The sequence below is a fragment of the Oryctolagus cuniculus genome, chromosome X (assembly GCF_964237555.1).
Source record: "Oryctolagus cuniculus chromosome X, mOryCun1.1, whole genome shotgun sequence".
In the NCBI taxonomy this organism is placed as follows: domain Eukaryota; kingdom Metazoa; phylum Chordata; class Mammalia; order Lagomorpha; family Leporidae; genus Oryctolagus; species Oryctolagus cuniculus.
Genome location: NC_091453.1, coordinates 52,236,255 through 52,253,661, shown reverse-complemented (window position 1 = coordinate 52,253,661; position 17,407 = coordinate 52,236,255). Strand labels below are relative to the sequence as shown.

At 45.3% G+C, this 17,407-nt stretch overlaps 1 protein-coding gene across 1 annotated transcript; it reads right to left on the bottom strand.

Annotated features, from left to right (window-relative positions):
* Positions 1 to 6,326: 6,326 nt before the first annotated feature.
* Positions 6,327 to 16,915, bottom strand: PIN4 (peptidylprolyl cis/trans isomerase, NIMA-interacting 4). Its single transcript, XM_002720105.5, has 4 exons — positions 16,702 to 16,915; positions 13,823 to 13,896; positions 6,872 to 6,991; positions 6,327 to 6,500 (listed from the first exon to the last, which is right to left on the bottom strand). The coding sequence occupies exons 1-4, from the start codon at positions 16,742 to 16,744 to the stop codon at positions 6,342 to 6,344; spliced, it is 396 nt and encodes a 131-aa protein (XP_002720151.1). The 5' UTR covers positions 16,745 to 16,915; the 3' UTR covers positions 6,327 to 6,341.
* Between the last annotated feature and the right edge of the window lie 492 nt (positions 16,916 to 17,407).

The window sequence follows — 17,407 nt, the reverse complement described above, 5'->3', positions numbered from 1 at the left end:
AATACTTCAAAAAAACTAAAACAAAAACAACAGCTCTTTAAAATTTTTGCGAAAAAAATTGGAACTTAAAAACTTTATTTTGGGGGTGAGTGTTCTGGTGCTGTGGGTTAAATAGCCACTTGGGATGCCTGCATTCCATACTGGAGTGCTAGTTCGAGTGCTGGCTCCTCCACTTCCAATACAGCTTCCTGCTAATGCACTCTGGGAGGCAGCAGATGCTGGCTCAAGTGCCTGGGCCCCTGACACCCATATGGGAGACCTGGATGGGGTTCCATGCTCCTGGCTTTGGCCTGGCCCAGTCCTGGTTGTTGTGGCCATTTGGGGAGTGAACCAGTGGATGGAAGATCTCTCTGTGTCCCTGATGCTCTACCTTTCAAGTGGTTGGAAAAAAAAATCAGTTTCTAAGCTCAGCTCACCATTTTCCCTACGTGAAGTTCTGCTGTGGTGCAGGTAGAGAGGGAATGTGTCATTGGCTGTATCCTACATCTTTGTTTTTCAGTCACTTCCACCAAGCATACAAATGTTTGTGGCAATCCCACTTATAAATTCCTCTTCTCTGATGTAAAAACCAAAAGTGCCACTTATGATTTATTTGCCTGCCAGGAAGCTTTAGGGGCCTATATCCATTTGATCCCAAGCAGTGAAGCGTAAGTTCTAGGTGAAGAAACAAAACGTTCCCTCTGACTATTTTTGTTTTGGGGGGGTGGGGACATGTACATGGTAAAACATTCATATAGTATCCAAAGCAGGTAATGGAATTTATAGATAGAACCCTGTATCTGAAATTTAATATTTCCTTTCTTTATGAATGTAAATACAAATTGCACAAGTATTAGCAGTACCTGTGACTTTGTCACCAATATAAAATCATGTAGATTTTGATTATCGCAGCTGTCTCAAAATACCCTTAGTATTTATCACTACAGAACCACTGGCTTTTAGTCTTTTTTTTTTTTTTTTTTGACAGGCAGAGTGGACAGTGAGAGAGAGAGACAGAGAGAAAGGTCTTCCTTTGCCGTTGGTTCACCCTCCAATGGCCGCCGCGGCCGGCGCACCGCGCTGATCTGATGGCAGGAGCCAGGTGCTTCTCCTGGTCTCCCATGGGGTGCAGGGCCCAAGCACTTGGGCCATCCTCCACTGCCTTCCCGGGCCACAGCAGAGAGCTGGCCTGGAAGAGGGGCAACCGGGACAGAATCCGGTGCCCCAACCGGGACTAGAACCCGGTGTGCCGGTGCCACAAGGCGGAGGATTAGCCTAGTGAGCCATGGCGCTGGCCTGGCTTTTAGTGTTACCATTGATATTGCTTAATGTATCAATAAAGGAGAAGACAGGCTGGTGTCATGGTGTAGCAGGTTAAGCTGCCTTTGATGCCAGCATCCCAAATAGTGCTGGTTCCAGTCCTGCTGCTCCATTTTCAATTCAGCTCCCTGCTGGTGCAAGTGGGAAAGCAGCAGAAGATGGCCCAAGTACTTAGGCCTCTGCCACCCAGTAGGAGACCCAGATGGAGTTCCAGGCTCCTGGCTTCCGCCTGGCTGTTGCAGCCAATTGGAGAATGAACCAGCAGAAGGAAGATCTCTTTCTCTCCCTTGCTCTAACTCTGCCTTTCAAATACATAACTCTTTTAAAAAAGTACGTACTGTTTAATATGTTAGAAGAGGAATAGGGGTTGTGGTGCAGCAAATTAAGCTGCTGCCTGTGATGCTGGCATCCCAGCATCCCATACTGGGACACTGGTTCAACTTCTGGCTACTCTGGTTCTGATCTCCCTGCTAGTGTGCCTGGGATGGCAGCTGATGATGGCCCAAGTACTTGGGCACCTGGCACTCAACAAGGGAGACCCAGATGGGAGTTCCAGGCTCTTGCCTTTGCTCTGGCCCAGCCCTGGCTGTTGTGGCTATTTGGGGAATGAATCAGAAAATGGAAGATCTCTGTCACTCTGCCTTTCAAATAAATAAATCTTAAAAAAAGAGGGAGACAGCCGGCGCCGTGGCTCAATAGGCTAATCCTCCACCTTGCGGCGCCGGCACACCGGGTTCTAGTCCCGGTTGGGGCGCCGGATTCTGTCCCGGTTGCCCCTCTTCCAGGCCAGCTCTCTGCTATGGCCAGGGAGTGCAGTGGAGGATGGCCCAGGTGCTTGGGCCCTGCACCCCATGAGAGACCAGGAAAAGCACCTGGATCCTGGCTCCTGCCATCGGATCAGCGCGGTGCGCCGGCTGCAGCGGCGGCCATTGGAGGGTGATCCAACGGCAAAAGGAAGACCTTTCTCTCTGTCTCTCTCTCTCACTGTCCACTCTGCCTGTCAAAAAAAAAAAAAAAAAAAAAAAAAGAGGGAGACATACATATAATTTAAAACTTTTAGTTACTATATTTCAGTGTAGTTGGTCTCCTTTGTAATTCTATATAGTTTATGAATTCAAAGTCAACATTGAGAAGCGATCCATAGGTTTGGGCAAACTGTCACAAGGGTCCCATAACACAAAAAAGGTTAAGCCCCCTGATCTAAGGGTGTGAGGTAAAGTCTCTTACCTGCCTGTCCCCAGCCTGGATTGCCATTCTGAGTCTGTATACACAGAAGCATATATGTATGTATGTGCATATACTGATATGCTTCTACCTAAATGACAGTGTATTGTGTACTTTTTTTTTTAACATGCCTGATGTCTTATTGAATGGATGTACCATAATTTATCATCTATTGATGGACATTGTTTCCAGCTAATGCTATAATATATACACACATACATGCATTTATCTTTTATATACATATCTACAGGATAAATTTCTACAAATGCAGTTGCTGGTTCAAAGGCTATATTTATAAATTGTACAGGTATTGCCAACTTGTTCTCCACAGAGGTTATAATTTACATTCCCACCACTAACGAATGAATACCTGTTTCCCCACATCCTCACCAAAAATGTTAAACATTCTAAACTTTGCCGACTTGACAGGTAAAAAGTAGGATCTCATTTTGGTTTTTGTTTGCAATTGTTTTGCCATGAATTAAGTTTAAACACTGAATAATGAAAGAGATGCTGTCTTAAAACAGAATTAAATGCATATGCTATAACGTGTTTAAATCTGTATAAATCTTTAATTTTTTTCATTTACCAATTCCTTCAGAATCTTGGTTGCAAGTCAGAAGCTAACTCCCCAAAGCTATGGTTGGCGCCAGAGGCACCCATTTCTGCCCTGCTCTCTCCCCACGCCACAGAACTTAGCTTCCTTTTTCTCTAGTTGACCTTTCCAGCACTCTGGCTTCCTTCCTTCATGGTGACATCCATGCCAACTGGCATGTGCTTAGCATTCTGGGTGAGCCAACGTCCTAAGCAAAGGACGCTGGCTAGACAGTATCACGTGTATGAAGCGGTTGAGAATTTTCTTCAGGATTTTCGGAATGCATTGCCTTTATTTAGAGACACTGTTCTGAATGTGTTTTTTAAATTTTTTTATATTTATATTTTATTTAATGAACATAAATTTCCAAAGTACAGCTTATAGATTACAATAGCTCCCCCCCCATACCGTCCCTCCCACCCACAACACTCCCCTCTCCCACTCCCTCTCCCCTTCCATTCACATCAAGATTTTCAATTATCTTTATATACAGATCAATTTAGCATACATTAAGTAAAGATTTCAACAGTTTGCACCCACACAGAAACAAAGTGTAAAATACTATTTGAGTACTAGTTATAGCATTAATTAAACACCTAAGAGTAATTGTGTATTAATTACAGAGTTCAACCAATAGTTTTAAGTAGAACATAAACTGAATGTGTTTTTTTTAAGTAGTTTCATCCTACACCTACTATTTGAACATCTCTTTCACACTGGCACTATCTGTTCAGTGGGGGAAATCCCATGCTGGCATAACCTGCTGGCTGCTCAGACCCTGCTCTGAAATGGGAAACCCAGGTCTCCAGCTGAAGCTGCTATTATATAAGTTGGCATAATGTGGGCGTAGTATCAGATGCAGCTGAGGGGGACAACACTGTGTTAAAACAATCCTTGTTAAGGATCACACAGTTGTGTGGCCGTGTTTTTTTTTCTTTTTTTTCGAGAGGCAGTTAGAGGGAGACACAGAGTGAGAGATCTTCCATCTGCTGGTTCACTTCCCAAATGGCTACAAAGGCCAGGGCTGGGCCAGGTTAAAGCCAGGAGCCAGGAGCTTCTTCTGGGTCTCCCATATGGGTGCAGGAACCCAAGGACTTGCAACATCTGCTTTTCCCAAGTGCATTAGCAAGGAGCTGGATGGGAAGTGGTGCAGCTGGGACACAAATCGGTGTCCACATGGGATGCTGGTGTTTCACACAGCAGATTAACCCATTATACTACAACACCGGCTCCCCAGGCTAAATTTTTAAAAGATTTTCATTTTATTTGAAAGTGGAGGAGGAGCGATGGCTAGATAGAGATCCTCCATCCACTAGTTCACATTCCAAATGCCTCCAACAGCCAGGGCTGAGCCAGGCTGCAGCCAGGAGCCCGAAGTTCAATCCAGGTCTCCCATGTGGGTGGTAGGGACTCAATTACTTGAGCTATCACCTTCTGCCTCCCCAGGGTGTGCATCAGCAGAAGCTGGATCAGAAGTAGGGCTAAGACTTGAATCCAAGCCCTCTGATATGGGATGCAGGCATCTCGAGTGGCGTCCTAACTGCTGTGACAAACACCTTATCCCTGAAGCTATTTTTGAAGCAATACAATGTTTATGTTACTATTCTTTATACTTTTTCTGGATGTCATAAACATGACATTTCAATTTTTTTAAGATTTATTTATTTATTTGAAAGACAGAGTTAGAGAGAGAGGTAGAGACAGAGAGAGAGGTCCTTCATCCGTTGGTTCACTCCCCAGATGGCCGCAACGGCCGGAGCTGGCCGGAGCTGCGCCGATCCGAAGCCAGGAGCCAGGAGCTTCCTCCGGGTCTCCTACGTGGGTGCAGGAGCCCAAGGACTTGGGCCATCTTCCACTGCTTTCCCAGGCCATAGCAGAGAGCTGGATTGGAAGAGGAGCAGCTGGGACTAGAACCGGTGCCCATATGGGATGCCAGCACTTCAGGCCAGGGCTTTAACCTGCTGCGCCACAGGTTTTTAAAATGCAGATACAGAGAATGTTGCCCTCAAAAGGGCAGTCATAATGTAATCCTTACACTGAAGATGAGGGCATGAATTTTTTTTTTTTTTAATACTTAAAAGACAGACACAGAACTCCCATCCTCTGGTTCACTCCTCAAATACCTACGATGGCCAGGAGCCAGGAACACAATCCAGGTCTCCCATGTGGATGGCAGAAACCCAGCTGCTTGAGCCATTATTGCTGGCTCCCAGGGATACAGATGTCTTAACTGCTAGGCTAAACACCCACTTTTTTTTGTTTAAAGATTTATTTTTATTTATTTGAAAGACAGAATTACAAAGAGAGGTAGAGAGAGAGAGAGAGAGAGAGAGAGAAGAGAGAGACAATCTTCCATCTGCTGGTTCACTCCCCAAATGGTCACAATGACCAGGGCTGGGCCAGGCTGAAGCCAGGAGCCAGGAGCTTCTTCTGGGCCTCCCATGTGAGTGCAGGGCCTCAAGGACTTGAGACATCTGCTGCTGCTTTTCCCAGGTGCATCAGCAGGGAGCTGGATGGGCAGTGGAGCAGCTGGAACTCAAACCAGCAGCGCCCAATTGGGATGCCAGCACTGCAGGCAGCAGTTTAACCTTCTATGCCACAGTGCAGGCCCCCTGAACACCCACTTTGGAAGTGATGTTTTTATGTGGATATTTCTCCCTTTACTCAGCTCTTGATGAATGCTGCTTGGTGTAGTGCAAACAACCTGTGGGAAAACAGACTACCTCTTTTCTTCCAATAAGTACTTACTTAAAAATGAGTTAATGCTTCAAGGCTATCATGTGGTGTATGCTATGTTAGGATAACTGAACCAATAATACCTGTCCTGGAAGATCAGAACTGACTAACCTGTAACACAAGCACTGTGCAGGAACTTATTTTATGGTTCTCATACACTAATTCATCTATTGATGCCCAATATTTTCAGTTGTATGAATGGGATGAGCTTATATTTGAATTCCCTGAAGATGGTTTGTGAATTTAATGTGTGGGATATACTGAGAATTAGAAAAAGTCTCTTTGGGAGGAAAGGGAATACAGGGGAATACAGGTTAAAAGGGTCTACTTGACTGTGTTTGAGAACTACTGGCTGAATACCTCTTGCAGTAGACACTAACTACACCCACCTTATTTTGTACCTACACATCCACACTGACAGTTCCCAAGAGTTTATTCAGCCCTTTCAAAGAAATAAACAAAATAGATCAACTTTATTCATATGATTTTATTTTCTCCCTTCAACCATAATGATATGATATCCAAATTTTGTCTTAACTGGTGGGTCTGTGAACACAGGCTTATCCATCCCACTCACAGGCAAGGCAAATGCTGCTTCTTGAAATGGTCCCACCATGGACCCTCTGGTCATCCAACCCAAGTCGCCCTGAAAAACCCAAAAGACAGGTGATATCAAGTGACCCTGATGAGGGAACAGTCTGTAGCTTGAGAGAATTTCCCAGTGTGAATGCTAGGGTCACTTAGTTTACTCGTTTGGGCTATACAGAAATACAGAAGTCTTAGCCTAGACTGAACACATCAGCACTCACAGCACTGGACTTTGAAGTCAGCTGTGCAAGTTTGGTCATGCCTAGGTTGAGACATATGTCACTGTCATTCAACTGTTCACAAGTGGGACATTTCTGCTTTTAAGATCTTTAAGCCGAAGTGTGACTAAAACTAATGGTAGAATAGAGAGACATCTGTTTTTGTGTTTACTCTGTGGAAGACAGTAAATTTTAAATAACAGCAACATACCCCTTGCCTGGCTTTATCTTCACTATATTGTGCGGCCACTTCACTGAATTTCATTCCAGACTTTAATTTTTCCATGGCTTCCATGATTTTGCCATGCTTTTCACACAGAATGTGTCTGACCTATGGGGAGAAAAGTATGTTCATATCATAGCAAGAGACCCAAATGATTCCTCGCAGTTCACCAGTCACATCCAGATTACCCTCATATGTAATCAAACACATGAGCTTGTGGCAACTGAAAATCCTGGAAGTATGCCCAGTTGGGTGATAGCAACAAACCCATTTCCTGTACCCAGACAACATCTCAGAACCTGATTCAGATGATAACAGGTACCATCTTTTACCATGTTCCTCAGTGGTAAACAGGAAGAGACAGGAGAATGGTTTGGAACCTGGGTTCTGAAGTCAAATTCCAACTCTGCTGTAAGATCACAGGATGTTTTGAAACCTCCAAGTATTTCCCCTTTGTGCTCTAAGATAGTAAGAGTACATATGTGGTCTCCTAGGATTATGGAGTCTGAGACAATGCAGCAAACACTATTTCATCAGAGCAAGGAGGATGAGTGTTTACAGTAGAAAATATTTTTTTACCAGAAAGTCCTGATGCATAGAGCTCCCTATGACAAAACACTGTGAAAAAGGATCATATGTTAAATATTAAGAATATTCAACCCTGGGACTGGTGCTGTGGCACGATAGGTAGGTTGATTCTCTGCCTGCGGTGCTGGCATCCGATATGGGCGCCGGTTCTAGTCCTGGCTGCTCCTCTTCCAATCCAGCTCTCTGCTGTGGCCTGGGAAAGCAGTAGAAGATAACCCAGGTCCTTGGGCCCCTGCACCCACATGGGAGACCAAGAGGAAGCACCTGGCTCCTGGCTTCAGATCTGCGCAGCTCCGGCCGTTGCTGCCATTTGGGGAGTGAACCAGTGGACAGAGGACCTTTTTCTCTGTTTCTCCCTCTCACTGTCTGTAACTCTACCTCTCAAATAAAAATCTTTAAAAAAAAAAAAAAGAATATTCTGAGATCCCAGCAGAAAGAACGGGCCATCAAAGAAGGAGGTACCTTTCTCTGAAGGGAGAACTTCCACTTTGACTATGACCTTGTCTAAATATGATCAGAGTTGGCGAACTCAAGAGGCTTCCATAGCCTTGGCAGCTCATGACCAGAGCCTTGGGTGATTAGTGATGCCATAAATAAGAGTGTCAATTGTTAAGTCAACAACAGGAGTCACTGTGCACCTGCTCCCCATATAGGATCTCTGTCCTTAATGTGTTGTACTATGTGAATTAACAGTATAACTAGTACTCAAACAGTACTTTATACTTTGTGTTTCTGTGTGGCTGCAAACTGTTGAAATCTTTACTTAATATACACTAAATTGATCTTCTGTATATAAAGATAATTGAAAATGAATCTTGATGTGAATGGGATGGGAGAGGAAGCGGGAGATAGGAGGGTTACAGGTGGGAGGGAGGTTATGGGGGGAAAAGCCGCTATAATCCACAAGTTGTACTTTGGAAATTTATATTTATTAGATAATAGTTAAAAAAAAGAATATTCAATCCTAGAAAAGTATTCAAATTTGATTCAGTTTACATACAGCTATGGTTTCGAAAAACCCTTATATGCTTAAAAATGATTTTGTCAAGGTAACTGCTTTGCAGGATTTCCCATTTCTCATTCAAATAGAATACACTGCGGTAGGGGCTGAAGGTGTCATAGAGACAAATAACCAAGGTTGTCCTTAAGGGTTAACTACTCAAATCGGGGGTGGGGAGAGCATCCTTGGCCTACAGGAGTAGCTTCCTGACTAGAGGAGAGGGATGAAGAGTATCCAATAGATAGCCCCTTGGAAGACGAGAATGGTTGGTCAGACTTCGACGCAGCTTGGCTGAGACAGCTTCCAGACTGCCTCCGTCTTTCCACTTCCACACTCACTAAGCAACTTTCTCATTTCATTCCAGGGAAAGGGCATGCAGCATCCACGATCACAGAAAAGGGATCCGGCCACCACCTTATAAATGAATAAACAAGCAGTCTGTCTGGACAGTGTGACGCAGCAAATTTATCGTACCCGTGGGGTTTTACAAGTGTGACCAGCCACCGGGCAGCTCGCATCCTGGAGGGGAGCCAAGCTACAGAAAAGGCTTGGGTGTGGTAAGCGTGGAGATGGCAGCTGAAGCTGTGGGAGCTGACGAGATCACCAGGGAGGCTACGCCGAATGAGGAGAGGAAGGAAGGCTAAAGACAACTCTGGAGGCTGTCAATGCTTAAGGCACAGCAAAGAAAGCAGCTCCAACAGCCGGATGAAACGGGTCCAAGCAGGCAGGAGAGAAAGGCGAACAGAAAGCAAGACAGAGGGAGTTTCAGGAAGGACCTGATCAACAGGGCAAAGTACCACAGGGAGATCAGATAAGGAGTGCGCTAAATGTAGCAACGACTGGCGACCTTGGCAAATGGAGTGTAGAAGAGGGCTAAGTGCGGAAGCCAGAATGCAGGAGGCCCACTGAGGAAGCAATGCTAACGGTGGGCACTCACTTGAGTCATGTAGTTCTATATATTTAAAGACCTCTGAGTGTATTTTCAGAATGAAGAGAAACATACTGTAGGGGCCGGTGCTATGGCATGGTGGGTTAGGCATCTGCCTGTGGTGCCAGCATCCCATGTGGGCACCAGTTTGGGTTTTGGCTGCTCCGCTTCCTATCCAGTTCTGTGTTGATGGCCTGGGAAGGCAGTACAGGTTGGCCCAAGTCCTTGGGCCCCTGTGCCTGTGTGGGAGACCTGAGGAGGCTCCTGGCTTTGGATCTACCCAGCTCTGGCCTTTGCGGCCACTTACGGAGTGAACAAGCAGATGGAAGACCTCTCTCTCTGTCCCTTCCTCTCTTCTGTCTGTGATTCTGCCTCTCAAGTAAATAAAAAATAAATCTTTAAAAAAAAAAAAAGATGGGGCCGACGCTGTGGCATAGTGGGTAAAGCCGCAGCCTGCAGTGCCAGCATTATATATGGGCACCAGTTCAAGACCCGGCTGCTCCACTTCTGATCCAGCTCTCTGCTATGGCCTGGGAAAGCAGTGGAGGATGGCCCGAGTCCTTGGGCCCCTGCACCCACATGGGAGACCCAGAAGAAGCACCTGGATCCTGGCTTTGGATCGGCTCAGCTCTGGCTGGTGTAGCCATCTGAGGAGTGAACCAGCAGATGGAAGACCTCTCTCTCTCCTCTGCCTCTCTGTAATTCTTCCAAATAAATAAATAAATCTTAAAAAAAAAATAGTACAAAAAGGGAAAGGTTAAACACAGAGCAAAGGAAGGAGGGTAGAGATAAATGACGGACCGAAGTTTGGTATTCAGAAAACTTTTTAGTTTGGAGGTGGATGCAGCCAGATGACTGGAAAGCAAAGGAGCAGAGTTCTTCAATCCAAGGGGCAAGTCCTTAGATCTGATTTCCAGTTTACAAGAGTTACAGAGGAGAGAAAAAACATGAAGGCTGGAGAGGGTAGGGGCACCCAGCTAGCTCTAGTGCCTGCAAGTCAGTGAGGAGGACGGAAGAACGGGACTGAGGAAGGCAGGAAGGCAAGGGGAAGGAGGGAAGCTGTGACCAGAACCCACACAGCTCACAGTGATAAAGGACAGGGTGTGGGCACAGGGGTGGAGTCTGAGGCAGAATGGCAGGATGTGGAAGGAGCTGAGACCCTGTGGTGGGAATGTAAACTGGTGCAGCCACTGTGGAAGACAGTACGGAGATATCTCAGAGAGTGGAATACAGACCTACCATGTGACCCAGCCATCCCACTCCTGGGAATTTACCCAAATCAAAAGAAATCAGTGTATGAAAGAGTTATTTTACCCCCATGGTCATTGCACTTCAATTCACAATAGCTAAGATATGGAATCAACCCAAATGTCCATCAACTGAAGACTGGATAATGCAATTATAGGATATGTATACCATGGAATACTGTACAGCAGTTAAAAGAAAAGCCTGTCATTTGCAAGAAAATGGATGCAACTGGAAAACATTATACTTAATGAAATAACCCAGTCCTAAAAGGACAAATACCATATGTTCTCCCTGATCTGTGGTAACCAACAGAGTACCTAAAAGGTAATCTATAGAAGTGAAATTGGCACTTTGAGATGCAATGATTTTGAACAGCCCTTGTCTCGACTGTTGAGGAAATTTTTTTTAGTATTTGTTGAACTCTCTACTTAGTATAGAGTTAATTGTATGTGTATAAAGTTAATTGAAAATAGATCTTGGTAAAACATAAGACTGGGAATAGGAGAGGGAAGAAGAAGAAGGGTGGGAGGGAGTGTAGGGTGAAAAGAATCACTATGTTCCTAAATTTGTTATTCATGAAATGCATGAAGTTTATATACCTTAAATAAAAGGTTTCTGGCTTAAAAAAAAATAAAGCCATATGCAGTACTGCAGTTTCTCAGGGTAAATGGTTTTAAAAGCAGCTCCTAAGGTGAAAATTTCATATAGCCCAAATTATCCTAGAACATGCCTTAGGAAAATGTCTTATCAGAGACCATTTGTCAGTTCTCATTAAGCCCAACATACAGCCAGATATCCTCACCGCCCGGGGGTAACTATGACCCCATCTGTAGTCAAGTATCAGATGAAGTAGCTGGGTTGTATTTAGGAGTCAAATTTTTAAATTTATTTATTTTCACTTTATTTGAAAGGCAGAGAGACAGAATTTCTATCTACTGGTTCACTTGCCAAATCTCACTATTGCTAGGGATGGGCCAAGCCAAAGCCAGGAGCTAAGAATTCAATCAGGGTCTCCCCACATGGGTGGCAGAGACCCAAGCACTTGAGCCATCACCTGCTGCTTCCCAAGGTGTGCATTAGCAGGAAGGTGGATTGCAAGTGGAGGAGCTGGGACTCAAACCAGGCACTCCGATATGGGATGTGGCAACTTAACTGCCACACCATATGCCTGCCCCAGGGGACAGTGTTTTATGAAAACTTATCTTTGGACACCAGAATTACACTTTATTTGTCGGATGCTCACTTAAGAAGGGAGGACAACTACAGAAAAGCAGATCCATGTCCCTTTAGGGCACAGGTCCAGGAGTAGGAAGGTCCCTTTGGGGCACAGGTTTAAGAACAGCACCATTTGCATTCTCTCTTCCCACTCTGCCTCTTGTACACGTGTACAGAATGTGTATCATGTGAATTTACATGATAGAGCCCTACAGCTATATTTATATAGTAGTTAAGTTTCTTTTTTTTTTTTTTGACAGGCAGAGTGGACAGTGAGAGAGAGAGAGAGAGAGAGAGAGAGAGAGAGAGAGAAAGGTCTTCCTTTGCTGTTGGTTCACCCTCCAATGCCCGCCGCGGCCAGTACCCTGCGGCCGGCGCACCGTGCTGATCCGAAGGCAGGAGTCAGGTACTTATCCTGGTCTCCCATGGGGTGCAGGGCCCAAGCACCTGAGCCATCCTCCACTGCACTTCCGGGCCACAGCAGAGAGCTGCACAGGAAGAGGGGCAACCAGGACAGAACCCGGTGTGCCGGTACTGCAAGGTGGAGGATTAGCCTAGTGAGCCATGGCACCGGCCAAAGTTTCTTTTTTTTTAAAAGATTTATTTATTTATTTAAAAGACAGAGTTATAGAGAGGCAGAGAGGCAGAGAGAGATCGATCCTCCATCCAATGATTCACTCCCCAATTGGTCACAACATACCTGCACCCAGGTATCCCACGTGGGTGCAGGGGCCCAAGGGCTTGGGCCATCCTCCACTGCTCTCCCAGGCCATAGCAGAGAGCTGGATTGGAAGTGGAGCAGCCGGGACTCGACCCGGCATCCATATAGGATGCTGGCAGTGCAGGCGGCAGCTCTACCTGGTACACCACAGTGCTGGCCCCAGTAGTTAAAATTTCTTTACCTAACTGCTCCCATCTAGACTATGGTAACAGGGACGATGTCTTTGTTGCTGCTTTTTTCTTGTTTTGTTTAGTTTCCAGAGTGTAATATACTGCTTGGCACAGGACAGATGTCACTAAATCCTTTATGAATGAATGAGTCCAACAGGCTCCCATATCCTGACTGAAACTTGGAAATCACCTTGTTACATGGTACTAAGTAGTAGTTCTGTTTGCAGATTAAAGTTTCACACAGCAGATTTTTCTCTGGGACTAGGTTAAGAACTTCAAGTAATTATTTGCTGATGATCTCCCATCCCATTTTCAGGGTCAAAGCCCTGCTTATAGCTCACCAGTAAGGAGCAATGGGACCTACACCCTTACTTGCTTATTCAGTGGAGGTGTCTTTTAACAATTATCTAAGCTCTTAGTTTCATAAAATATTTGTTCCTGAGAAAGTAATTAATTTACTTATTAAGATCTAACGTAACACTTTTTTTTCTTTTTTAAAGATTCATTAATTTATTTGAAAGGCAGAATCACAGACAGAGAGAGAGAAAGAGAGAGAGAGAGAGGTCTTCCATCTGCTGGTTCACTCCCCAAATGGCCACAATGGCTGCAGCTGCACTGATCCGAAGCCAGGAGCCAGGAGCTTCTTCCAGGTCTCCCACGTGGGTGCAGGGGCCCAAGCACTTGGGCCATCTTCTGCTGCTTTCCCAGGCCATAGCAGGGAGCCAGATCAGAAGTGAAGCAGCTGGGGCTCAAACCAGTGCCCATATGGGATGTTGGCAGGCAGAAGTTTAACCTACTATGCCATTGTGCTGGCCCCTAACTTAAAACATTTTAAAGAACAAAGTATGACAAAATCCTGGATTTCTGAGAAAGGATTTGAGGAAATATTTCAAAGGAATCACTTTTTGTGAGACTGGTCTATATTTTCCTATATTGTGCTACCTTCGTTTTTATATCAGTGTTAGGCTAGCACCTTAGAATGAGTTAAGCATACTTTTATGTGTACCAATCTATATATATATATATATTATTATGTAATACAGGAGTAAAAAGGGAACTCGAAACTTACCTTTACTGCATTGCCACCACCTTTGGGACCCTGAGCCTTTTTGTCCGCATTGTCACTCCCAGAAGCTGCTCCTCCTTGAGAGAAGAGATGACAGGTACTCATTTAAACTATACCTTGATATTTACAGAAAGGTCCAACACACAATATATGAGTTGATGTTTTCATCGCAGCACCAAGCTTCCAAAGGGAATTTTGCCAGTTTTCTACATCAGGCTAAATTAATCTCAGACTTCACCTCCCTTGCAACAGAAAATCCATGCCCTACATAAACCTTTCATGGAAAATATAAATACAAGTTAAGCGTGCCAATGGGCAAATGAGAGCCCTCTGGACCCAATTTCTTTTTCTTTTTTTTTTTACAGGCAGAGTGGACAGTGAGAGAGAGACAGACAGAGAGAAAGGTCTTCCTTTTCTGTTGGTTCACCCCCCAGTGGCTGCTGTGCCAGACACACCGCGCTGATCCGATGGCAGGAGCCAGGTGCTTCTCCTGGTCTCCCATGGGGTGCAGGGCCCAAGCACTTGGGCCATCCTCCACTGCACTCCCTGGCCACAGCAGAGAGCTGGCCTGGAAGGGGGGCAACCGGGACAGAATCCGGTGTCCCGACCGGGACTAGAACCTGGTGTACTGGCGCCGCAGGTGGAGGATTAGCCAATTGAGCCACAGCGCCAGCCTGGACCCAATTTCAAATCTGGCCTTTTGAGGGCATACCTCTTTGCTCTTGTAAGATTACTCGTATATTCTAAAGCTATGTATTCAAGCACTCACAAAGTTTCTCACTACCAATATTGGCCTAAAGAACACACTCATGCCCAAATTCCTCAACTCTACTTCATTGGTTACTGATATTTTCCTAAGAAAAGTCACTGATATTCAGAATAATAATCACTGGCAATATTTGCTGGTGAATCAAATTACTACATTAACTTCATTGTCAACATCTGCATACATCCTACTACATGTTCCTAAGAACTATAGCTGGATTAAGTGTCCAGTTCAATAAGCATTTCCTAAAATATCATTAAAGTCCAAGTCTTCAATCTTGGTCAGGCTCTCAGCTCTGAGGGTAATCCTTTTATTTATTGCATTTCCTCTCCTGTTACCCTACTCCAGATGTTTACCACTCTTCTAAAGACTCTTATTGAGTCTCTGCTCTTCAGTCTTAAAAAAAAAAAAAAAAACCCTTTACTTCTATTAAGCAACTGAGGCCGGGGGCTTGAGCTGGGCACAGCAGGTTAAGCCACTGTCTGCAGTGCTGGCATCTCATATGGGTGCTGGTTCACTTCTTGGTGCTCCACTTCTGATCCAGCTCCCTGCTAATGCACCTGGGAAAGCAGAGGAAAATAGCCCAAGTCCTTGGGCTCCTACACTCACGTGGGAGACCCAGAAGCTCCTGGCTTCGGTCTGGCCCAGCTCTGGCTGTTGTTACCATTTGGGGATTGAACCAGCGGATGGAAGATAGAGCTCTCATATATATATAATATATATAATATATATAATATAATATATATAAACTCTGCCTTTCAAATAAAATAAATCTTATAAAAAGAAATTGAGGCCAGTAAACATGATCTCTTTAACTCCACTCTGTTCTCCTCTCTGCCCCAGTTTTTATAATCACACCCATCCTGTCTCTTTATGACATGAAACATGTCATGTCAACTGTTCCCCTCAGTCCTAGACCTCATTTTCTCCTAAGTCTCACTCCTCTGTTATTCTACTGGATCGTTCACCTCAGCCTTACTCCCAAGTTTCCCCATGCCAAAGAAACAAAAGAAAACTTTCTGTTGATTCTTTATCCTCTATCTATCATCCTATTTCCATACCTTTTCAGTGACAGCTTTCCAGGGATGTGTATACTGATTATCTCCAACTTCAGCACTTCCCTGTCAGCCCCTAGTCCCTGCCATCTGGCTTCCGCCTTTCTCACTCCATGAAAACCACTCTCGCCTAAGGCCACCTCTAATTCCCAAATCCAACAGTACTGTTCTTAGTCTTCATCTTATTCGGCCACTTTGCTGTGCTTCATTGATTTTCAAACAGTTTTTCAAAACTTTCTGGTCTCTCCAGACTCTGGAGTATTTTTTTTTCTCTCCCAGTGACTACCTTAATTCTGGTCATCACTGCCTCTCACCAGGATTACTCCAACAATCTCCCTTACAGGTCTTCCTGACTCTTAACCAAGCTTTATAGCATCATACCAGGGTACCTCGGGGTTTTGGCTGCTGGAGCCTCTATCAGGAATGCTTTGTCCTACCTCTCATGCTAACCTTGGCCTGCCTAACTCATGTCCAGTAGTCTTCCCTTTTCTGTTGCGGCTAGATGGAGCACTTTCTCAGTTCCTACAACATCCACACATCTCTCCACATCGACCTTAGTATAATGCTTTCTATCTTCCTCACTACTTCCGTAGGCTGTGCCTTGCTTTATTTCCCCAGAACTAAGCACTGTGCCTACCACACATATTTCTGCTCCCTGGATGAACAAGTCTTTTCCAAATGTTGGCATGTCATTCTGTAAGCATTAAGTGGAATCTTAAGAACCATTACCAATGTGAATTTCTTTTTACCGTCGGCCTTTGATAACATTTAAATGTCACGGCTCTAATAACCTTGAAATCGCAGCCCCAAGTCACGGTCTCCGAGGACCTACCCCTACTACCCTCTACCACCCAGCAACTGTATCCCAATATATTCCAACAACTCCAGCAGCCCCTCGCGCACTTAGGTTTTCTTAGCCTTAGCGGAGAAACCCCAGATAAACTCGACGCAGCTAAGTGAGGCCACCGGCCATCTGCTGCCTCCGTCTCGGACCCCGGAAATTGCCTGTTTCCTCCCTTCTCACCCCCTCCCATTCTCCCGGATTACTCTGGCCCTTCTACCTTTCCCCCCTTTTCCGGAACCACTTTTTCCTTTGGGTGGCATCTTGGAAACTTGATCGTACGCTCAAGTACCGGTAGCTGTACAAAGCCCCTTCAGGCCCCCACGGACATGCCGTAGACAGTGCCTGAAAGCGGCATCACAATTGACCGTTTAAATCAAGGCTCCGGAAGCAGGCACAGCTTGGGGCAGACCCAATCCTTTGCCACTCGGACCAATGGGGCTGAGAATGCCTGACCAATAAGAAGCTTGGGGCCTTGGTAAAGGGCCGGAGACAAGTTTGGTTGTGGCGAAAAACCCCGCCTCTGAGCTTTTTGTTTCTTCTTTCACACGAGGTTATCTGCACCAACACTCCTGCTGCCCCTCCCCGAGCCACTTCCTCCACGCATGCGCACTGGGAACCAGGTGGGGGGGCCTCTGCAGTCCCTCGGCACCGGTCTGGCCAATCCCGTGGGGCCACCAGACAAAGGGAGCACAGGAAGATCCATGGTAACGGCCCCCCCCCCTTTGCCTTCTCCTCCTACACACGGGCCTGCTTTCCCTGGCGGCTTTTAGGTTTTTAATCTTATTTGCAGCTTTAGCTGATTGAATTCAAAAGGTCGCTTTAAAAAAATCCTATTCCCCTCCTCTGGCTCTTGAAGAAGTCTGTAATGTAGAAACACTGAAAGCCATTTAAATGCACCTCAGCAGGGTACTGTTTAAGTAAGC